This window comes from Tachyglossus aculeatus, chromosome 14, assembly GCF_015852505.1.
Source record: "Tachyglossus aculeatus isolate mTacAcu1 chromosome 14, mTacAcu1.pri, whole genome shotgun sequence".
NCBI classification, from domain to species: Eukaryota; Metazoa; Chordata; class Mammalia; order Monotremata; family Tachyglossidae; genus Tachyglossus; species Tachyglossus aculeatus.
Window position 1 is genome coordinate 41,839,317 of NC_052079.1, and position 24,158 is coordinate 41,863,474.

Below are 24,158 nucleotides of genomic sequence, written 5' to 3' on the forward strand. Positions count from 1 at the left end.
AGATGAGAAAACTGAGGCACAGAGAAGTTAAGTGACTTGCTTAAAGTCCCACAGCAAGGAAGTGGTCCATTAGCTTTAAGCAGAATGAAATTAAATAGGGGCAATTAAAAGATGGCATCCTTAGAAATGAAATGCACAACAAAGCACAAATGAAAGTAGATAAAAATCTAGAGGTACTAGAGACCACAAATGGACTCTGAGACACTTAATAAGGCTCTGGACCTGAATGGACCAAGTAAAGAGGAGATAATTTAAACGATCCACTTTGGGGCCTTGCATTATCGATTAGTCTGTCTCCATGAGGAGAATCAACCAGATAATTATCTGTTGACCAATCTTTCAATTCCCCTAGTGCTGGGCAGAAATACCCTTTAAATCTGAAAAGATCAGCTTTAAGGATGATCATTAATATTTGGGTGTTTAGTAAGCTGTCTTCTCTTAAATGTCTGGAGTATCATCAACTTTGGTTGCAGTGAACTCCAGGGAGCTTCCAACGCTGTACTCATTAGTTTGATGTTTAGCAAAACTGAAAAAGGCTTAATTTCACTTACATTTGCCATGATAGATTTTAGGGAAGGACTGTATCTGTTACAGTGTAATATTGTACTCGCCCAAGTGCTTATTAAAATGCTCTGCACACAGTAAGTGCTCAGTAAATACGATTGACTAACTGATTGACTGAACTCCCATACTCCTTTTCTGTTTTGACTGAATAGGACATGGTAGAGATTCTGATTGTCTTAGATCTGGGAGAAACTCCAGGGCTTCTCCGTCCCCTACCACCTTAACAACTGAAAGTTTCTTGTAAATGGAATTCAGATAAGTACTTGGCTTTGTGTTCGTAGACTTGAAATATTAATGGGCTCTGCACTGTTCATTGAGTCCAAGGAAAGAGATCATGAAGCCATTATAGACTTCAAATCATGGTAGAATGTGCAGCACCCAGAAAGAATTGCAAAATGCTAAGCAAGTTTATAGTGCTAAGCAAGGAAGGGGAGAGAAAAAGGTATAATTTTGCCACTATGTAAACAACCTTGAAATGCCTTTGCCTGGAATTCTTTGTGGAATTCCGGTTGTTGGTCAGGAGGATTGATTCAGTGTCTTCTAGTGGAAAGAGAATGGGACCAGAAAGCAGGAGATTTGTCCCACCTCTGCCATTGGCCTGTTGTAGGACCCTGGACAAGGCACTTAACCTCCCTGGGCCTCAGTTTCCTCATGTGTCAAATGTGGATAAAAATATTGCTTCTCCTCACCTCACATGTATATGATAAGGATAAAATGAGAAAATGGTTTTGAAGTATTTAGGTAAAATCAAAGTGCTTTAAATATAAGGTGTTATTGTTGTTATTTTTGAGAAGTGTCCTCTTGAAGGTAGACTAAAAAAAGACTCTGTAGGCTGGAAAAATGGAAACTAAGAAATATTATGATTTATATCTAACTTTAAATTGCGAAGGATGTTCATTAAATTCCAAGTTATGCCAGGCATAACCTCAAAAACCTCAAAAGGAGACTTTTTCCCCAAAGCACGGGAAACACATTACCACTGCAGCCAAAAGAATATAGGCTGAAGAAGAGCTTGGATAAATTCATGGGTGAAAGCTCATTGTGGGCAGGGAACGTGTAATGAAATATGATGAAATATGCACCCTCTTGAACAGATTTACCAGTGTCACATGTGAACCATTCCCAACATCAAGTGACAGGGCAAAATGTCCAGCAGTGGTGGTGGCGGTTTCTGGAATGCAGTGGGCTCACCAGCACTGAAGTAATGCTCGTAGCGCACAACTCCCCTGGGCGGATATTGTGGGCAGGCACTGTGTATGTTTATTGTTGTATTGTACTCTCCCAAGTCTTTGGTATGGTGCTGTGCACACAGTAAGTGATCAATAAATACGATTGAATGAAAAAGTGAAGAGAGGGTGTGGCGGATAGGATACCCAGAAATGGCTATTCAGTGATCTAAAAGATGGTGCACGCAAGCTGAAGAGCAAAATAAACAGTGAAAGGCCTAGGAAAGTACTGTCAGCATTAATGTGACTCAGCTGTAGTCTGCTGGAAGACCATCTCAGCAGGCAGTCACATGCCGCTGTCCTCCCCGCTGTTCCTCAATGCTGACTAGATTTCCACTTGGGGAAGCAGCCTGGAATAGTGGATAGAGCACAGGCCTGGAAATCAGGACATGGGTTCTTATTCTGACTCTGTCACTTGTCTGTTGTGTGGCCTTGAGCAAGTCACTTCACTTGTCTGGGCCTTAGTTACGTCATCTGTAAAACGGGGATTGAGATGGGGAGCCCATGCGGGCCAGGGACTGTGCCCAACCCAATTTGCTTGTATCTACCCCAGCGCTTAGTACAGTAATCACTTAACGAATACCACAATTATCAATATTAGTAGTATTATTATCATCATTATTATTGGCCCTGAAAAGGATTAGCTGTCATCGACATCGGGCATCCCTAGCACTGCACACCACTGCCATATGGTTCAAACGAACATTCAGCCAGGGTCTTAAGAAATGCCAAAAAGTCCGACTGGGAAGAAACGGTTCAGGTGGCATAATTTCCACAGGTCATCTGCATGCCGGGCTGGATGTACAGAAGCACACTGTACGCAGGGACAAAATTATGTCCCAATACTCAGCTAAGTGGAGGGAGGGAAAGCAGAAAGATTTCCCGTGTGGGTTTAAGCGCTTCAGGCAACTCTGTTTAACACTGAGAAAATATGGCTCAAGATTTTCTAGTTGATTTTTCAATTTTGCTTAGGTTTCGGTGTGTTTTGCGTTAGAAGGTAAAAATGAGGTCTGCGTTGTTATTTGAACAACAGGATTTTGCAGTAAAATGAATCATACAAAGGATGTAGAAATTCACAGCTGTCTTCCTGTGCTATACAGAGAGAGTAAATAGAATTATTTTCCTGAAACACTAAAATTTTTGTAGTATCTTAAGGCTAAAGCTGAAGAGGAAACACTTAGGAACTGTAGGAATTCTATGGCCATGTTGGCTTTTGTTCTTGAATAAAAAACTAAATTAGCACTTAAATGATAAACTAAAAAAAATTTAAATTATTTTTGTGCATGAAAGCAAATCTACTGGCGTACTGTTATAATTATTATTGGAAGGATGGTATTTAATAAAGGAGCAGTAAGAGGGAAAATCCAAATAAGATACATTTGAGAATAAGTAATGACATGAAGCTGCTTATATTCACCCCAAGCCCGCAGTACTTATGTAAATATTCTTGTAGTCTATCTTTTCCCCTAGCCATAATCTAATCTATTTCTATGTTTTGTAAACTATAAGCTTCTTGGGGCCAGGGGTCATGTCTACCAGCTCTAATGTGTTGTACTTTCCCAAGTGTTCAGTACAATGCTCTGCCCACACTAAATAATCAATAAAAACTGTTGACTGATTGTCCAAAGCATCTTTAAAGGACATACAGGAAAAACAGCATTTTGACTCCCAGGACCCAGACTGTCCCTATGACCTGACATCCCCTACTTTGTCCTGAGAAACCATTCCATTGCTCCCCATTTGATAAACACATTGATGAGGCCTCCCTGAATCATAAAGTGGCCAAACACCTGCCCTGTCCACTGGAAAGGTGTCCTCCTAATGATATTCAACAGCCCCAACACATCTAGAACTCATTTTTGCTTGCTTCAGTTCTTGGGCAAAAAAGCTTCTTTACAAAAATCCAGCACTTCCTTCTGGCTCCAGAAATCATTTTAATAATTTTGGATTCTGGAAACCTCAGTATGTCAGTATATATGCCAATATGCTAGGAGAAGCAGTGTGGCCTAGTGAATACAGTATGGGCCTGAATCAGAAGGACCTGGGTTCTAATTTCAGCTCTGCCACTTGTCTGCTGTGTGATCTTGGGCAAGTCAGTTCACTTCTTTGGGCCTCAGTTACCTCATCTGTAAAATGGAGATAAAGACTGTGAGCCCCATGTGGGACAGGGACTGTGTCCAACCCAATTTACTTGAACCCACCGCAGTGCTTAGCCTGGCACTTAGTAAGTGCTTAACAAATACCACAATTATTATTATACAAACTGGAAAAAAAATCAGTTACAACTGTAAATTCAATTAGTGACTCATTGCTTGCAGGTTACCCATCTTTTTGACAATGGAGCTACTGTCTTCTTTGCTGTTTTCATGGCAGTTTGGGGTAAGTTCTTTTTAATTTGAAATGACAGTTTTCTCTTCATATGTGTTACACCTTATCGCCCTTAAAAGTCAATTTTTGAATGTTGAAAGGGGGAGGTTTGATTAATTGTGCAACTAGTTTTCTTCTCTGTTAGGTCAGCATTTAATTTTCAATCTCTTCTTGTTTTAATTGAGAAAGGAGAAATAACATCCTGCAATTAATTTTAAGGATCATGGCCTACTTAAGGGATTTTTTTCAAGTATATTTTGGAACATGAAGTTCCATTTGTGCTGTATATTGCTGGGAGCAACTTTTCAAAGGTCAGACTGAAGAGAAGTGTTCCTGTTAGAGTCTAATGGTGCTACTGTTTCATTACCTTTAAAAAAGCAGATACTGTGGAAGAGCAGTTCTGTTTGCTAGAAATTTGATCACGGAGGAAAAGATAGAAAGTTTTTTCCCTATATCTAACTTTAATAAACAGTATTTTCCCTGTTTCAGGAAATACAGTATTCTGATACATACTAAGAAGATCGCCACTAAATATGTGCCCTCCCTCAGATGGAATTCCCCTCTTGTCTTCTTCATTTGTTCAAAGATCCTAGTGCGAGAGGGTTTAATGAATATCTTTCAGATAACACGACTTTCCACTCCAAGTAAAGGATACCCAGTGGCCTGAAGTAGTTCATTAACATCCCTTTCCCCAGTGTTAAGTAGTTAACTCTGTGCCCAGCTATTGGACTGGCCCAAATTTAGTATTTCCTGAACACTTTATAAAAATTTCACTAAAGCCCTAAGGGAAAGGAGGATGATACATATCACTCTCTTTATGATAGAATAGCAACTTTAGGAACATTAGAACAAAAATGACCTGCTGTTGGTATCCAAGAAATCAGAATTAGAATATACGATGTTTTGAGTTCCAGATATTTTATTTAATTTGCTGTTGGTTAACTCACACTACCTTAAATTACGTGGACAAAATATTTATGGAGAGACCTAAGATATTTTGGTTATAGGAGATATGCCCTAAGAATCGGTATTTTTTAACCTCCACATAGGAGCCTAGAATTATACCTCTGACTGCACTTGCTACTTGAAAGTAACAGATCAGAAATTAAACAGAAAGGCTGGTTACACTGTCCATGGTGCCAGCTTTCAAATTCTTATTTGTCCAAGTGCCTTAGGCTACAATTTGGTGCAATCTTATAGATATTAATGGAATGAGAGTGTAATGGTGTTGTGATCATTTCTCATTATAGACTAGTTATAGCATTAAAAACATAAAGTAAACACAGGGATAATCAGGCAGATGTCATGCTTTCTACAACAAGCAGTGTTATAATACCTCAGGAGGAACAGAATTGCTTTTCACTGCTTTTCCAAGTACTTCAATCAGGCTTTTCGTCAAGTCAGGGGAATAGGGGTAGAAAGGAGAGGGACCTTGTTGCAAGGTTAACTCTTTTCTCACACCACCTGCAGAATCAGTGCTCATGGGTGAATAATAGCAGTTTAGCCCCAGGAGATTACATGATGAATTAAATCTGATGACTCAGTCTCCGTGAATCTGAGTTGCTTTTTCCTAATGCTGGTTCTTGTTCAAAAAGATGTAAAGGACACGGTGATTATGGAATCCAAATTAGCTCCTCTCCCTAGGGAGAAAAAGAAGCAGATTACTGCTTCTGTTCTTAGCGTCTCAATTATAACTTTGTATTGCCAAAGTGTTGAGTTTATCTCCGGTAAACAAACAGTGAGGGCCTCACTACTTCTGAATAAACTGGCAATATGATTATTGAGATTTTCAAGCTACAGTGTACTGTATATCAGTAATTGGGGCCTGAGATTGGCTTGTAGGCTTCATGATAGTTTTTAATTGATCATAATTTTTATTTGAGCCTGGATATTTATGGCACCTTTCTAATTATAGCCATAATCAATAAACAGAGTGAATTGATGAGAAATTTAAATGTTCTCATGTCTAGCAAATAGGATTACAGTTCCTGAAGACATTTTATCTTTCTAAAGGAAATGAAACAGTAATACTGTCAAAAGCCACCGTGGGGGAAAATGGTTTAGTACGTTTGAAGTGAATCATGCTATCTTCTTGCTGGAGGAAAGAATTCTTCCTTGACTTTTGATACTGTTTTTTGTTCTGGACTGCCTGCTGAAATGAAAAACTTCTTTTGTATTGTGATTAAATAACCACCCATCAAGTTGTTGATCAAATGGAATCCATTCTTTTGTGATATTATGGGTTCCTGGGCAAGTTAGGTAAGGAGGAGGAGATAGGCTATATGTCCTTTAATTTTAGGCCTGAACTCTTGAAAATCTCCTCCTCACTTCCTCAGTCTCAGTCCCTTCCTACTCCCTATCTACACTCTAATCCTTTCCAGCCATCTTTCTCGCTTTCACCCTGTCTCTTTTAAATGGTACTTCTTAAGTGCTTACTATGTTCCAGGCTCTGTATTAACTGTTGGGGTAGATACAAGCTAATCAGGTTGTACCCAGTCCAATCTGGGGCTCACATGGGCCTCACAGCCTTAATCCCCATTTTACAAATGAGGGAACAGAGGCACAGGGAAGTGAAGTGACTTGCCCGAGGTCACACAGCAGTTAGTTTGCAGTGTCGATTTTGAACCCAGGTCCTTTTGGCCATGAGAATGTGAGCCCAATGTGGGCAGGAATTATCTCTATTGCTGTATTGTACTTTCCAAATGCATAGTACAGTGCTGTGCACACAGTAAGCACTCAATAAATACGATCAAATTGAATTGACTCTATCCACTAGGCTACCCTGCTTCTCTAGAGAAGATCTGCCTCCTTTCAAAATCTGTCCCCTCCACTTGTATCTGCACCTCCAATCCCATCCCTCCACACCTTAATAAAAGCACCCAGCCCCACTCTTCTTCCCTCCCAACCTCTGTCTTCAAGTGCTCGCTCTCCAGTGGCTCCTTCCAGTCTTTTAAGCACACACACTCCACACATACAAACACACACACACCTTATTATTAAAAAAACCTCCCTCATCCCTACTGCACTCTCCAGTCTCCCTTCTTTCTCCAAACATTCCTGTCCAAACTCCTTGAGAGTTGTTTACACCTGCTACCTCAACTTTCCCCTTCCCTTTGTGTCCTCCTCCAATCAAGCCATCATTTCCGATGGGCATTTTAAACTGCCTTAACCCCACAACAACCCCCTTGTCGCCTAACTGCTGTCATATTGATAGTGTGCTCTGAGGCAGTGGCCTCACTCACCTACTCGCCGAAAAAAGCCTAATTCTATTTATGAGCCATCCTCAAGATTTTACAGTTTTTCATTATTATCAAGTATTATCGAGGGATAAGTATTTTCTAACAGCCACAAGCCTACCACTGCTGCAGATTAGAAAAATTTAAATATCAGTGCTTCATGAGGAAAAAAAACAATATTTACACGTGCTAAGTAGAGCCCCAGGTATGAATCCTGAAGGAACCATTTATCAGACCACCCTGCCCCATCTACCCAGATGCTTTTTGTTTACTGTGTTAAAAACTGTAGTCATCCTGACATTTATTTTAAAATTCTGAAACTTCATTCAAATATTGGTGGATAGGTGGTCAGGTATTTGTGAAATCACGAGAAGAAAATTGTCTGCATTGTTATTGAAGGCCAACAGTGAACTGGAAGAGGACACTAAATTGTTATTGAATATCATAATTGGTGTATTCTGCTGTATTGAGGTGAGGCTTTCAGGCAGAATTTTCCTCCTGATTGGCTGCCACTGAAGTACTAATTCAGATTGCTAGTCAAGGCCCACTCTAGATTGGCGTAGACAGACAAGGTAGAGCAGGAAAACCGGCTGGGGAAAAAGAATCAGGTTTGGTTCTAATACTTGGTAACCTGACATAGCCTCAGTCAAAAGGCTGTAGTAACAGCACTAGAAAATCTATCTGAGAAGACTCAGCAAAACTAGTCTATGTCTGTCTCCATTACTTTCAAGCTCAATACTTTCATTTAGAGGCCACTGAAACATCTAAGTTATTCCTAAACAGGGTTATTTTGTGAGATTTTAACTACTAATTAAAAAAGACTGAGCCTTCACAGTTACTTAATGAAAAGCAGGTTTCAATTTTTTCATCACATAATGAAGATAGTATTGAATTTTCATTTGAAAATTTCCTTCTTTCTTTTACTGTTTGTTCTAGCTACTGTTTTCCTGGAGTTTTGGAAGAGGAGGCGAGCAGTAATTGCTTATGACTGGGACTTGATAGACTGGGAAGAAGAGGAGGTGTGTGTAGAAATGTATCTTTAAATTTGAAAGGCCATCTCCATCACTAAAGCTACCAGGAAATGTATGCTTCTCCTCTTGGAGTAAATTAAATGCCCGTATACTTGGAGCAGATTTCTGTGTAAAAAAGATAGGTTCAGGGAATTACAGGGAGAGAAAAATAACACTTTGGTTGTAGAAAAATAGTGACAACTGTAAATTTGGAAGTTTGGTGGGCCTTTATTAAGTTTTTTTTTCCCTTTCATTAAAAGGCATCAGAATTAGGACATTTTTCCAAAAGTCTAATGATGAGGCTTGAGAATCTGGGGCTTATAAGTAGCCATTTTAACCGATAAAATTTGCATCCCTTGCAATCCTGGAACTTTTTGTATTGGACTCAGTAGTGTCCCTGCCTCAGATCCAGATCCTGGGTCAACTGAGTATACCTGAATATGCATTGCAACAGTAAATTCTTAATGTGTTTAAGGTGCCTAAACTGCAACAAAAACAAGAAGTCAGTAGGAGTCTTAGAGGGTTAACTATCATTTCTCTGCATGCCACATTCTTGGCATTCCTAGCCATTCCTCAGTAATACTGACATTGCTGCTCTGGTCTTCGATCCTTAGATTCCCAATACGAGAACCTGAGAAGCACCATAATTGGCTTAGGGGAATGGTCCATGTTTGGTTTTGTTCTCTGTCTCCCCCTTTTAGACTGTGAGCCCACTGTTGGGTAGGGACTGTCTCTATATGTTGCCAATTTGTACTTCCCAAGCGCTTAGTACAGTGCTCTGCACATAGTAAGCGCTCAATAAATACGATTGATGATGATGATGATGATGATGACTGTCTCCCACAGTGGTGAAAGAATGATGGGAGGAATGCTGTAATGGTGATTGCACTCCATGACATGCACCTTGATGTTTAAGGATGTATTGTCAAACTCTAAACTGTAAGCGCCTTGTGGGCAGGGAATATGTCCAACAACTCTGTTGTATTGTGCTCTCCCAAGTGCTTACTGTAGTGCTCTACACACAGTAAGCACTCAGTAAATACCATTGAATGATTTAAGAATATATTATCAAGAATCCCTAATATTACTCTTACATCCTTAACTCTTGCTCTGGGAACACATTATGACCTTCTCATCCATGAAATTATATAAATCCTTTTTTCAGTGCGCTGAAAGCTCTGGCCTGAACATCTTCCTTGGATAATAAACCCTATTATTTACCTCTTGTATGAAGGAAGATGTCTTATTTTTGGCTAAGAACCTATCACCTTCAAGCTCCAATGAGTGCTCCTCATCCTGTTGTTTCGAGCTGTGAACGGTAATTCCATCCTGTCCTATCCAACAGCCTTCATGGTTTTGTAGAGTTCATTTATGGACTTCCATCTGCCCCTTCCTAGAAGCAGAAAAAACTTAATCTTAGAGAAGCTTTTCTCTACCCCTGATGATCTTGGTTGCTCTTCTCTGAACCATTCCCAAGTCTATGAGCATGTTTCTATGATGAAGTGACCAGAAATTCCACACAATATTCTAATGTGGGCATTTGTTTGGTTTTTGAAATCCCACCCATACCTGCTGGGGCCAAATTTCCAACTCTCTCCTTATTAACCCCTAACTGGTGCTGAATGTTAGGCTTGTAAAAATAGGTGTACCATATGAAAAAATACAGTTACATCTAAGATGGATGACTTCTTCCTTAATATATGCTTTTGTTGCTTTGCTTGCCCTCTTGATTCTGTATTCTGTTGTGTAGATCCTTTCCAAGCATTTGAACCTTAGACAAAATAGCCAGTGTTGTTTACTAAGTAAATATTCTACTGTGGAATATTTCTATGAGGACAGTCGCATCATTTAAGAGCCAACTTCCAAATGGAAAAGACCATATTGCTAAATAGAACTTTTATATCTTTAGGTTTTTTTAGAAATTTAGAATCCTTTAGTAATAACTGATGCTCTAATTTCATAATACATTAAAACAACCTGGCATCTATGTAGATGGATCTATTTTAACAAAGCAGTTTTCAAACATATAGCACACATTTATGCACTTATACATAGATTTGGGTAAATAATTTTACACAAAGTTATAATTTCAAGTGAATTTCACTTTTTTCATTTCTCAGAATGAAGAGATACTGAGCTAGATGAGTTTTTGAATCCTTTACTAAGAAATTTTGGAATGGACAGTGTATTTCCAAAGATTTGCATTGTACTATCCCCAGCACTTAGTACAGTGCTCTGCACATAGCACTGAATAGATACCATTGGTGATGATGGTTCTTATAACTTTCATTATGTTTTTCCTTTGCATACAAAGCAAGATTCCTATTACAGATTGTTAAGCCCCGTCATGATGTCTACATTCAGCAGGATGTGAATGTGCCAGTTTATCCCTTTATATATTATTACATATCAATTATATCTGCCATTGTCTAGAGCTGAAACCCCAGGCCTATATTTAGGAAATGGGTAAGACTGCTGAATATTACAGTTAAATTGCAGATGAACTTTATACTGCTCCTCCATCTCCAAAGAGTCTCCTTTATTTACTGTTAATTAAACTCAGTTTAAAATTTGACATTAAACTATATGGAATGAAATCTAGCCCTGATTAGAGTTTTTAGAAATCTTGATTTTTTTTGTCTTGATTTTGGAGGTTTTATTGTCTTTTTCCTGTGAACTAGGAATGCAGTTATAATAAAGCTGTTAATGGTGAATGATGTACCAGAACAAGACTTTTTACAGCTACATTGACCAACTATATTTTAACTTACCTGAACAAAATAGCAGGACATCTCTCTAAGAAAACCAAGAATTGGTTTTTTTACACATAGAATTTTTCTAATGTTTGTCTGCCTATTGCTGTGAGACCCTTAAGGAGTCAAATTTGCTCTCTCCAGTCACTAAAGGACAACTTAATTAAGCATAGCAGGAGCCCTTAATGATCTCCATTTTTGGTTGTTTTTTTTAAAGTCTTTGATTTCCCAACTTGCAATCTATAACTCTGACCGTTTTATTAGATTAATTATTGTTGTTACTGAAATTGTTTTTATGACAAGATCATCTGACATTTATTTCTTTGTTTTTGCATAATTGTACTGCACATAAAAATTATCCATCTGTTCTTTAGGAAGAAATACGTCCCCAGTTTGAAGCGAAGTATTCCAAGAAAGAAAGGATGAATCCCATATCTGGAAAGCCAGAGCCTTATCAAGCCTTTACAGATAAATGCAGCAGACTTGTTGTTTCTGCTTCTGGAATATTTTTTATGGTTTGGGACTTATTAAATTTCTTTTCTGCTGCATGAAATATAAAGTTGTGTCGCTGCATCACAAGGGAATGAAGATATGAGGCGTGAGATTATTTAAGTAGTCTTAAAAGCATATGCCATTAGAAATTCCTCGCGAGAATCCATCTTTAAGCTTTGCTTTGGGATTTGCCTGACCACAGTAGATGGGGAAAAAATAGGAAAAATGATCCTTTTTTCTTTTAATACAGCTTTTATGATAAGAAAGCATCATAATACTTTACATATTTGTGGTACCTTTCTTCCTATGAGCTCAAAATGCTTTTACGTTTGTTATGACATTTCCCTAGAAGGTTAGGCAAGTGTGTGTGGAGTTAAACTACCATCATCTCAACAAATTGGAGCCAGGTATCTTCCAGAAAATCAAAAGCTCAGGAAGCAAGTTTATAGAGTGAGTGGGTAGCAGGGGAATCTTTTTTATCCCTACTTGCTTGGATAACATTGCCTTCTGTTCAAAGCCAAGGGACTAGGCAATGGCCTATTGGCTAAATAAGAAGAAAGATTCCAACTCTGTTATATTGTACTCTCCCAAGTGCTTACTACAATGTTCTGCACAGTAAGTGCTCAGTAAATATGATTGACATTGTTCCCAATAATAAATGAATAAATAAAATGTTCTCAGCACTTTTTACAGAACACTTCGCTATATCCATACAACTGATATACTGAAAACATTTTGAAAACTGAAACTGAATTGAAAACAGTTTGATAGATATTTAATCTTCCTTAACAAGAAGTGCAATCTCTTGGGTTGTACATTATAATTTAACACTTTTTACGACTTGTCAACCATCAACTTTCATTAATTTTGTAAAGAGTTCTCAAAATAAAATTAAACTGTATCCTTATTAGAAGATTAAGGTGAATACTTATGAAGTGATTTTAGGTTTATCTGGAATTTTATCTGGTTTCTTGGGAATAAGCAGTTGGAGTTCTGTTCTTGAAGAGTTCTATAAAAAATAATTGGTTCTTCTGTTTTCATTTTAGATCTGTGTGGTGATTGCTGCTGTTTTTGGAATTGTCATTTACCGTGTTGTGACTGTCAGCACTTTTGCTGCCTTTAAATGGGCTTTAATCAGGAACAATTCTCAGGTTGCAACAACAGGGACTGCAGTGTGTATCAATTTTTGCATCATCATGCTACTGAATGTGGTAAGTAATCGAACACATAAGCAGTAAATTGAATTGAACTATTTGGGCTGCGTGTGCTTTTAACTTTGGAGAGTTTATTTCCATCATAGGTGAGAGTGCTGAGCCCGTAAGGGGCTCCACTCTGCCAGTCATTCAGTGAATGCTATTAATTGAGCTCATGTGTGTGCAGAGCACTCCAGTTTGCCTCAAACCGTCTTCTGGTTTATGTAGAGATGGGAGGTATAGTAGCAGGCTGGAAGGCTATGTGCTAAAGTGTGTGGGCTGAGGATGGAATGACTATCATGTGCTTAAAAGAGAAAGATCGTAGTGTGTAGATGCTGCAGAGGGGAGGGCAGATAGGGGAAATGAAGGCTTAGTCAGGAAAGACCTCTTGGAGGAAATGTGATTTTAATGGGTTTTAAAAATGGGGAGAGTAGTGGTCTTTTGGATATGAAGGGGGAGGAAGTTACAGGCCAGAGGAAGTGAAGCATGTGGGGTGGGTTGTAGTTTGGAGGTCAGCAAGGTATGGTAGGAGTGGTTGAGCTGAATGTCTTAATGCTCAATGCTGAGGAGTTTCTGCTTAATTTGGAGTAGGATGAGCAATGTTGGAGGTTTTTGATTAGTGGGGAGATAGGGACTAAACCGTATTTTATTCATTCATTCACTTGTATGTATTGAGTGATTCCTGTATGCAGAGCACTGAACAAAGTGCTTCGAAGGTATAATACAGCAATAGAGACATTCCGTGACCACAACGGGCTCTCAGTCTAGAGTGGGGGAGACAAACATCAATAACAAGTGAACAAGCATCAGTATTTTAGAAAAATGATCCAGGCAACAGAGTGAAGTATGGACTGGAGAGGGAAGAGACAGGATAGAGGGAGTTCAGCGAAAAGACTGATGTAGTAGTCAAGGTGGTATATGATCAGTACTTGGGAATTAGTATGGTAGTTTGTATGGATGGGAATGGGTAGATTCTAGAGGTGTTGTGAAGACAGAATTGACAGGATTTGATGACAGATTGAATATGTATATTGAATGAGAGATATGAGGATAATGCCAAGGTTATGAGACTATGGACGGAGAATGGTGGTATTGTCTACACTGACGGGAAAGTCAGTGGGAAGACAGAGCAGGTGGGGAGATGAGAAACTTTATTTTAGACGTGTTTGGTTTGAGGTGTTGGTGGGACATCCGGGTAGAGATGCCCTGAAGGCAGGAGCAAATGTGAGAGTCATATAGTTATCAGTATACATATATACACACATAGATATGTATATATCTAAATATGTAGATTTCATATTACTGACCAGATTAGCCATTTGTTCATTATCCCTGCATTTTCTTTTTTTCTTTCAGTCATCCAAGCTAGAATCAGGATTTTTTTGGACAATTGCTCTTCCATTGCACATACCTTATTAAGCACTTGAAGTGCTCATAATGGAAGTTCTGAGATCCTGAAATAACTGTAGAAGGGGCCTTCCCTTTAGAGACCAAAGTTCCAGAAGAGTAAGAGGATACCCATTTCTTACCCTGGTGCAAGGATTGCCCTCAGAGTCACAAAGGGCCCAGAAGTCCCTTAGTTACAAAGCAACCCTCTATCTGAAATAAGATTCTGGTATACTCAAGGGACTCCCCTCCCCCAACCACAGCTTATGAGTTGCCCACAATATATTTACTTTAATCTTTCTATCCTATAATTAGTATTCTTGCGAATACTAATCATTCTATTTGGTTTTATTTTAACACATTCTGAATGACTAGAAAACCATTGGTAACTTCAACCATGTTCACTAAGTCTTAGAATCAGCACAGCTTTGAAAAGGCCCTGAAGACAGTGAGGTTCAGTACAGAGGTGAAATGTTTTTGAGAAATATGGAAATTTACTATGACATCATCATCTATGTATTCCCTTTGAAAAGATGCCCCTAAATACCACCAAGCTTCAAAAGTATGGAAATGCAGGACAGACATTTTCCTACAATACATGAGATCAACCTATCAGTGGTATCTATTGAGCACTTACTATGTGCAGAGCACCGTAATAAGCCTTAGGGATAGTAGAATACAACAGAATTAGAAGTCACGTTCCCTGCCCATAACGTGCTTACAGTCTAGAGGGATCCTGGAACTAGAATGTAACTAGGGTGTTAGAACCAAATTTTATTTCTGCACTTTACAAGAAATCAGTGGCTTCATAAAATATCTAAGTACTGTGCAGCTACAGACATACATTTATAGATAAATTTAGAATTGGCTTCTTTGAGACAGCAGCGTTCTCCATGTTTCTTGAGTGAGTTCAAATGACAGGAAAGTTGCTGGGAAATAAGTGAAATGAAATTGCATATGTGATGTGCATATATATATAAGTGCCTCAAAGACTGGCTGCACTGTTCTGTCCCTGACATGTACAGATTCCTCGGTGTTCTGATGAATTTCTGCACTAACAAAATGGTGAAAAAATCAACGTTCAAAGATATTTAAATGCTTTCCCTGCTATAATGCTGTATTACAGCCGTGGAAACAACTGAAAACAGTTTACCCTTTTGGCTCAATCCTTGCTCTTCACCCAGGGTGGGTCAAGTCAATAGGGTGCCCAAAGGAGCTTTGGAAGGACGAGGTGATATGTCTGTACCACCTGCATTCGTTACCCTCGCTTACTTGTTCTTCAGTGCCTGGCACAGGGTTCTACAGGACACAGGCACCAAGTAATTATCTGTGGTAATATTGATGATCCAGAAATGACCTCCAAAGAAGCCAGGTAGGGGAGAGACTAAACTTTCAGGAACCCTCTGTGAAAACGGTATAACGTTCACATCTAAGCAAAAAAGGTTCAGGATTTGGGGTCAGCTGTTTCACTTTCATTTTTATTGATCCTGAAAGAAAATCACTGAATGGATAAAATAAGTACATGAAGGCATAACTGCAGCCAGAGGGAGGAAGGGGAATATTGACTTAGGAAGACCAGATAGAAAATAAGCCTGGAAGAAGAGGAAGAACCGTAGACAATTAAAATTCTGTCAACAAAAAGGAAGGCTACTCTAATTGCACTGAATGGACAGAGAGGGAAATGTAAACAAAGCTCTAATTAGTTATTACTTCCTTCTCACTGTATCAAAAAGTAATAATGATCATGTTATAAGGGTGTTTGGAACAAAAAACTCAAAGGGCATCCATTATTTTCTGAACTCCTTCTTGGTATTCTTGGGAATTTTCAGAGAAAGGAATTAATCCCGGTTCTACCCCAAAGGAATTTACCACCTAAAGAGGAAAAACAAATGAAAGAAAGGTCCATAAAGCATAGTATTCTGTATCCATCATTGGCAACAGGATTCTTGGAGGGACATTTTGATGGTTGACCTCCTTGACATCTATTGTACATAGACAGATGCCATTTAAAATTCCATATTTTCCCTCTACATCCTAATGTTTCTCCCCTTAATCCATTATTGACATTTTGTCGACGAATATATCCAAATCCCCATTGAACCTACTGATATTTTCACCTTACCCAACTTCCAGTGGTAAATAAATGCCATATATTTACCACTCCAAATAAAAGGAATTCTTTTGTTGGTTTTGACCTTTTACATTTCACACTTTTGTAAATTTCAGCCCCGATCCCTCTTAGTCTTAATCTTTTCAGACTAAACAGTTCTGTAATCTTTTCCAAACAGATACTTCTCCATACAGAATGTTTTGCTATTCTCCTCATCATTCTGGTTGCCGTGCTCTGTACCTTCTCTGGCTCTATTACATGTTTCCAGAAATGCATGCACTGCTTTACCTGTGGTCAGAGTCTGATTTTCTAGAATGGTCTTTAGTTTGATTATCAAGTCCCTTTGAGGCGATGCACAGGATTTTGCTGGCTTTGTTATTTGGTATTGTAGTTGAACCAGTGCTTTTAAGAAGTCACCAATGACTCTGACAAAAGGGTGGGAAAAGCTGTGGATGATTCCAATAAGACAGTCATGCCAACTTTGTATTTTGAGCAAGAGAGTAAATTTTGGGCACAACTCCTGGGGTGCAGCTAGGTTAAAAAATGAAATACAGTGCCCATCCAGAGAGAGATGCTCATAAATGTGAACACACAGAAGAGGCAGGAAGTATCACCTGGACACAAACTCAAAGCAGGGTTGGGAAAATGCAGCCAGAACACCCAGGATTAGGAGAACATTTACAAAGAACAGGTGAGGCTTGGCGGCGAATTCTTGCCTTTAAAATTGACCCCAAATTTCATCGGGAAGACAAATTGAGAGATGAAATTAATTTGCTTTGGAAAATTAGATCCATCTTAATTCAAAGTATTATGTGAACAATAGTAGTTTGAAGCCCGTTTTAAATTTCCAGAGTTTCAAAATCTGTTCAGAAGGTGTTTCAGAATTACTTTATTGGAAAAATTTTGGCCAATTGGTTAAATCCAATTTTCTTAACCATATGGCATCCCTCCAACTGAGATAGTTACCAGCCCACTTCTCTTCCTATCTCCAGCCTCTGTACTCCCTAGCCCGTAATTTACTCTGCTGTTGAATTATTTTTCTAAAACATCATTCTACACACATCTTGATGACTCTAAAACCTTCAGTGTTTACTCATTCCTCTCTGCATCAAGCAACAGCTTTTTACCTTTGGCTTTAGGGCAGTCCCTCAGCTCTTTCCTTCTTATTTTCTTCCACTACATCCTGGCTCACTCCTTTTTCCTTCCAAATCAACGTTCACTGTGTGTCATTCTGACTCTCCTTCCTCCAACCCTTTGCTCCCATCCTTCCTCCTTTCTGTAATTGCCCGTTCCCTCCACTTTCCAAAGTGCTGGACCACACCTCATCCATCTTGAAAGCCTTCTTGAAATCTCACCTCCCCCAGTTGGCATTTCTTAGTTAAGCTCCACCTTTCCAGGCCACATCCATGCTTCACACATTTTGTACAACTTAGCACTTCGGGACAGTTGTGACATATGGACTTCCACATTTATTTATTCTGACCTGCTTTTGCTATTAACAGTCATATTGTGTTTTGACTTGCTTGTGTATCAATTTGATCCTTTAGATTGTAAACTCTCTGAAGACAGGGACCGTGTCCTTTATTCAACTGTGTCTTTCCGAAACACTTGGTAAACGCTCTGCACAAAGTTGGTGCTCAGTCATTAGTAGTGAAAGCAAGGACATCTCAGCTCCTACTTCTTCATTTACTTTGAACTGCTCTCATTAGAACATGTATAATTTGCTGAATTTACTTGCCCAAGAGTTATGCAAGAACACTGTGTATCAGTAGAGGGGCCAAGTAGAGAATAAATGGAATAGCACTTATGTCACACACATGTTGCCAGTGTGCTTTTAGTGATGACCATTATCATCAATCAGGCAATTTTTTTCACCACTTCCATTCACCAAAAGGGGAGGATGCTTTTGTATAAGATCTGGAGTTTCAAATCTAAGTGAAATGCTTTGACAAGGACAGAGAATACAGAAAATGAAATAAAGCTTGAATAATAAGAAAATAAAATAAGGGACCGTTTCATTCCCACTAAAAGAAGCAAAACAATAGGGCTTTTCATTATTTTTTATGCACAAGCAAATTATCTGTCTCTTACTATGCCCTTGGAAGTATACATTTAGGGTTTTTTGGGTTTTTTGCAGGTGGAATATGAACCAAATAGTTTCTCCTATTTCTATGAAAGTTTAAATTTTATACTTCTATTATTGATTTTTCCCAGACTGGAGAGTTGTTTTCAGTTATAACTTGATCGTATTTTTCTTTCCTAGTAAGACATCTCAGTCATTCCATTTCATTTTACTTCTAAAAATGTGAGATGCATTCAAATAACAATTTCATATTACTTTACAGTTATATGAAAAGGTTGCTCTTCTTCTAACAAATTTAGGTAAGTGGAAATACTTTTTCTTACAATTTATGAGTTGTTGTTGAGAAATACCTTTTACAGGTCCTGAAAAATGTTAGTTCCTGAAACATTGTTGGCAGAAAGGGAGTCCAAAGCTAACAATAGGGGAAGGGAAGAAGGAATTAAGTCTGAGTGTTCTGTGATACTGGGCTCAGGACCAGGAAGAATGGTGGCTTTCAGAGTTCTCTTTCCATTCCTAAACACTGCCCTTTGGTACAGAGACTAGGGAAGCAGAAATGCCTGGGTCCCCTTTCTAAGTAAAAGTGGGTTCCAGTGAACACCCCCACCCCCCGACACTGCACTAGAATCAATCAATCAATCAGTCATATTTATTGAGCGCTTACTGTGTGCAGAGCACTGTACTAAGCACTTGGGAAGTAGAAGTTGGCAACATATGGGTTCAGAAATGGAACCCTGATCTCTCCTTCGATTCCCGTCTCCAGTTGAGAAAGACTGGAGAAGAAACATAGGGAGAAAAATCAAGTGATCTGGAAAGAGGAAATTGTCAGTTCTTCTTCTTTACATTATTCAAGGGGCAGAGGAGAACAAATCTAGAAAGGGGAAGACAGTTAGAATGTGGTTCATAAAGAGGAGGGGGTGAGGGAAGAGACGATTCCTGTGACTTTTACAGGTACCTGATAGAATTCACTGGAGATAAAATCGAGTCACTTGAGACTTTCACCTCTAAGAACTGAATCTATTTCTAAGGTGGTCCTTTTCTAGCCACTACTCAGCAGTAGTTTGGACCCTGTTCTGCAGCTTGATTTTCTGCACCATTTCAAACCAAATGATTATCTCTTTTTCTTTCCCTTCGCCAAAGCACCATCTTGAACTTTTTGTCATGAAAAATTTGATTTAGAGACAAAATTTTGAGATGAGAATATGTAAGCTTCAGAAGATGAAGCGTACTTTTTATGATGAATGTACTTTTGATGTGTTCAAGATGAGATAGCAGCTGGAAATGAGTAAATTGACAATGCATGTTCAGTTTTGCATCTGGTTTATATCACATTCTGTAAAGAAAACATTTATGGCCAGTTGAAGTCTAGACAGTTTGAGGGAATCTGCATTGTCATTTTACTCATTTCCCTGAGGGAAGAGAAAACAATCTTTTGCATAAAGTAACCCAGTCAAAGATGATATAGCCTCTTGGAGCCCACCTGTAAATGTTGAGGAGGAGGGGAGATGTTAGGGGGTTGTAGCAAAGAAAAATGACTGGAAATTTTAAAACCTTGGCAAAAAATACTAGCATTGGATAAGTTGGAAATATTTAGAAAAACAGAAATAAATGCAGTGTTAATTTTCTCAAGAAATCTGTTTCATGGCTTTAAGAATGTAGAATTAAATGGGAAATGAAATTATAATATTTGGTTCTTCTAACAGACTATATAAGGACATTTGCCAAGTGCTTGATACCTTTCATTAACTTCTTGAAGGAAGATATGAAATTTCATAATGCCTGGTCAAAGATAGCCAGTGGCCTGTGAAAGTCAGGCAAACATACACTTTTACTCAAAGTTGTCTTGGCTGCCGTGTAAAAAAGCAAAAAATTGACTAGTTTGAATCATGCTAACTAATCTATTTCTAATGAGCTGTGAACTAATCTGCTGTAGCAGGAGTTTCTACAGCTCTTGTTGATGGATTTCACATAGGAAATTTCAGTGGTCAGTTTATCATGGGATAAACCGTTAGCAAAATTGGGTATATTTTGGCACCCTAAACTGTGCCACTCAAGCCAGTAGAGAAGACTTATCAGACTATCAAGCCTCTCAAACTTTACTCCCTCTTCATCCACAGAGCAGCCTCGTACTGAGTCTGAGTGGGAGAACAGCTTCACTTTGAAAATGTTTCTTTTTCAGTTCGTCAATCTGAACAGCTCGACCTTTTACATAGCATTCTTCCTTGGAAGGTAAGAATGCCACTGCTTTTCCCTCCCCATCTATTTGGAACCAAATAGACCCAGCAACAACACACCAAATGACTGTAGACCCTCTTGATGTGTGTGAAAAGTGTACATTCATGTTTTGTTTTTTACTTCTTTGTTTAAATGGCTAGAAAGAGAAGAGAGGTTCTTTGATTCAATTAAAGCAATCTTCCTCAAAGTCCTGCAAGTTCTCCTGGTATTTTCCACCACTAACATGAAGTTGGGTCAATTAATTCACTCTGATATTGGATAGATTTAGCATTCTGGGCCTCCTCCATCTCCGGAGCCAAAGCCAGTGGCTTCAACTTGTTAAAGGGTTATAAGGAAACTGCTGACCAGATATCTTCCATCTCAATTACAAATAGAGCAAGAGACAGTGGGATGGAACTCCAGGAAAAGAGATTTAGGTTAGACGTAATTCCGTGTGTCTCGGTTTTTTCGTCTGTAAAATGGGGATTCAATGCCTGTTCCCCCTCCTCATTATCAGTTAGTGATATTTGAGTGCTTACTACTGTGTGCAGAGCATTGTATGAAGTGGTTGAGAGAGTACAACTCAACAGAGTTGGTAGAGACATTCTCTGCCCACCAGGAGCTTAAAATTTAGATTATGAATCCCGTGAGGGACAGGAACTGTGTCTGATCTGATTATCTTGTACCTTCCCCAACCCTTCAATTGATCAATCGATCATTGGTATCTACTGAGTACACAACGAGCTTACAGTCTAGGGGGAGACAGTCGTTAATATAAATAAATTACAGCTATGTATTTAAGTACTGGGGAGCTGAAGGAGGGGTGAATAAAGAGTGCAAATCCAAGTACAAAGGGTGATGCAGAAGATAGAGAAAAGGACGTGAGTGCCTAGTCAGGGAAGGCCTTCAATAAAGTTTTGAAGGTGGGGAAAGTGATCTTCCGTTGAATGCGAAGAGGGAGGGCATTCCAGGCCAGCGACAGAATGTGGGCAAGAGGTCAAGCGGCGAGATAGATGAGACTGAGGTACAGAGAGTAGGTTGGCATTAGAGGAGTGAAGTGTGCTGACTGGTTATAGCAGGATATCAGGGAGGTAAGATAGGAGGGGTCGAGGTGATTCAGTGCTTTAAAGCTGATGGTAAGGAGTTTCTGTTTGTGGAGGTGGATGGTCAACCAATGAAGGTTTTTGAGGAGTGAGGAAACATGGACTGAATATTTTTGTAGAAAAATTATTCGGGCAACAGAGTGGAGTATGGACTGGAGTAGGGAGAAACAGGAGGCAGGTAGGTCAGCAAGGAGGCTGATGCAGTTGTTAAGGAGGGTTACGATAAGTGCTTGGATTACCATGGCAGCAATTTGGATGGCGAGGAAAGGGCAGATGTTAGTGATGTTGTGAAGGTTAAGCCAACAGGATTTGATGACAGATTGAATATGTGGGTTGAATCAGAGAGGTGAGTATGGATAATGCCAAGGTTATGGGCCTGTGCGACAGTGATGTCAGAAAGTACAAAAGAAGTTTCCATCCATTTATTTAGAGTTGTATTCAAAACTCATTCATAATCCTTGAGCAAGTCACTTCAATTCTCTGGGCCTCAGTTCCCGCATCTGAAAAATGGGAATTAAGACTGTGAGCCCCACGTGGGACAACCCAATTACCTTGTATCTACCCCAGCGCTTAGAACAGTGCTCGGCAGATAGTAAGCGCTTAACAAATACCATCAGCAACAACATAATCCTGCCATTTTCTCAGACCAGTAGTGCCTATCCCTTGAAAAGCATTTAGTGTTCAGAAATAAGTGTGGCCCCTATGATTACCATGAGAACAGAGGTCAGCAGTTTTGTGGCTAAACTAGGGGGCACTTTCAAGTCCTTAGTTCATGGTAGTTACTCTAACATTCTTGTTTTCAGGAGAAAAAGATCCATTAAATAAGGTGAACTATTCAGTCATAAATTGGGCTGAAATATGCTATTTGTTGACATGTTCTTTTGTGTTGAAGGTTTACAGGACACCCTGGTGCCTATTTGAGGCTGATAAACAGGTGGAGATTGGAAGAGGTGGGTATAGCATATTTTCTCATTTTTACTTTATTCTGTGGTCTCAAATCCAGTTGCATTAGAAAGATTATCAAATACAAACCTAGTTACCATTTCTTCTGCAGAATGGAAAATGAGGAACTTTTATTTCAGGGAATTTTTCTTTTTAACTCTATAGTGCCACCCCAGTGGATGCCTTATAGACCTTTGTATGCAAATGGGTATCATAATGGTGCTAAAGCAGACTTGGAATAATTTCATGGAACTGGGATACCCGTAAGTATGTCAATCAATTTTAATTTAAAACTGCTATATTCAGTGCACCTTATGGGTTTAAAAGAGAAGATGGGGAAACAATAATGAAAATAATAATAATTATAATAATGATGGTATTGGTTAAGTGCTTACTGTATGCCAAGCACTGTTCTAAGCACTGAGCACTATTCTAAGCCCTAGTACTTATGATATGCCAGGCACTGTACTAAGCGCTAGGATGGATACAAGCAAATCGGGTTGGACACAGTCCCCGTCTCACATGGGTCTCACAGTCTTAATCCCCATTTTACAGATGAGGTAACAGAGGCACAGAGAAGTTAAGTGACTTCCCCAAGGTCACACAGCAGATAAGTGGTGGAGCCAGGATTAGAACCCATGACCTTCTGACTCCAGGGCCCGTGCTCTATCTACTATACCATGCTGCTTGTAGAAAATTTCAAGCATTTAAGTGTTGTAGAGATCTGCAAAGCATCATTCATTTTGGAAGAGGTTGCACTGTTTTTGTAGGCATGAGTCAGTATATTCTATTTCTTAAGTAAGCACATGGATTGTGTCTACCCAAGCAAAATGAAAATTAAGTGATGGAATTATGTAGTTACATTCAAGTCCATAAACTACTAGTAAGGCAGAAGAGACTTTTTGTTTTTTGCACCTGAGTGGTCTAAACTGGCTGTCCAAATTGATCAAATTCAACAGATAAATTGCTTCTTTTTTCATGCAATTTGCCTATGTAAATATAAGCTTTATTCTACTTATGTGTTTTTCCCCACTAGCAAAGCAGGCAACTGATAATGTTTTTCCACACAAAGAAATGAATGTCAGAGTCATCTGTTTGCCCGGTCCAGAAAGCTCCCTGGAGGGGGAGGTACTGAACTGGAAAGGGAGGGTTGATAAACAAAGATATGTTACAGACGATTAATCAGAAATACCTAATACCAAAGGAAGAGCTTTCTTATTCCTTCAGAAGCCTATCAAAAAAGAATTGCTGGTTTAATTACTACAGGAAAAATGTAGAGCAGTCCGTGAATTGCAAATTACTATTATTTAAATCAGCTTCACTAAGAGTCACCACTTGGAGAAGAAAGCCATACGGGTTATCACTTCAAGAAGGTAGTTGGGTTCTGGATCAGAGAACTGGGAATAGACTCACAGTCAGAGAGATTCTGAACAACCCTGTGCCAAATGCTGGCCGACTGACTCTTGATCTTGCCTTGTTTCA

The 24,158-nt window shown here is 39.1% G+C and overlaps 1 protein-coding gene across 1 annotated transcript in view; it reads left to right on the forward strand.

The window, feature by feature from the left end:
* ANO4 (anoctamin 4) overlaps positions 1 to 24,158 on the forward strand; it is a 181,513-nt gene that overhangs the window by 133,167 nt on the left and 24,188 nt on the right. The window contains exons 17-24 of the mRNA XM_038756674.1: positions 4,109 to 4,169; positions 8,330 to 8,412; positions 11,531 to 11,671; positions 12,695 to 12,859; positions 18,683 to 18,719; positions 20,535 to 20,646; positions 22,627 to 22,684; positions 22,842 to 22,939. Coding sequence (XP_038612602.1) covers positions 4,109 to 4,169; positions 8,330 to 8,412; positions 11,531 to 11,671; positions 12,695 to 12,859; positions 18,683 to 18,719; positions 20,535 to 20,646; positions 22,627 to 22,684; positions 22,842 to 22,939 — 755 coding nt within the window. The remainder of the gene's footprint in view (positions 1 to 4,108; positions 4,170 to 8,329; positions 8,413 to 11,530; positions 11,672 to 12,694; positions 12,860 to 18,682; positions 18,720 to 20,534; positions 20,647 to 22,626; positions 22,685 to 22,841; positions 22,940 to 24,158) is intronic.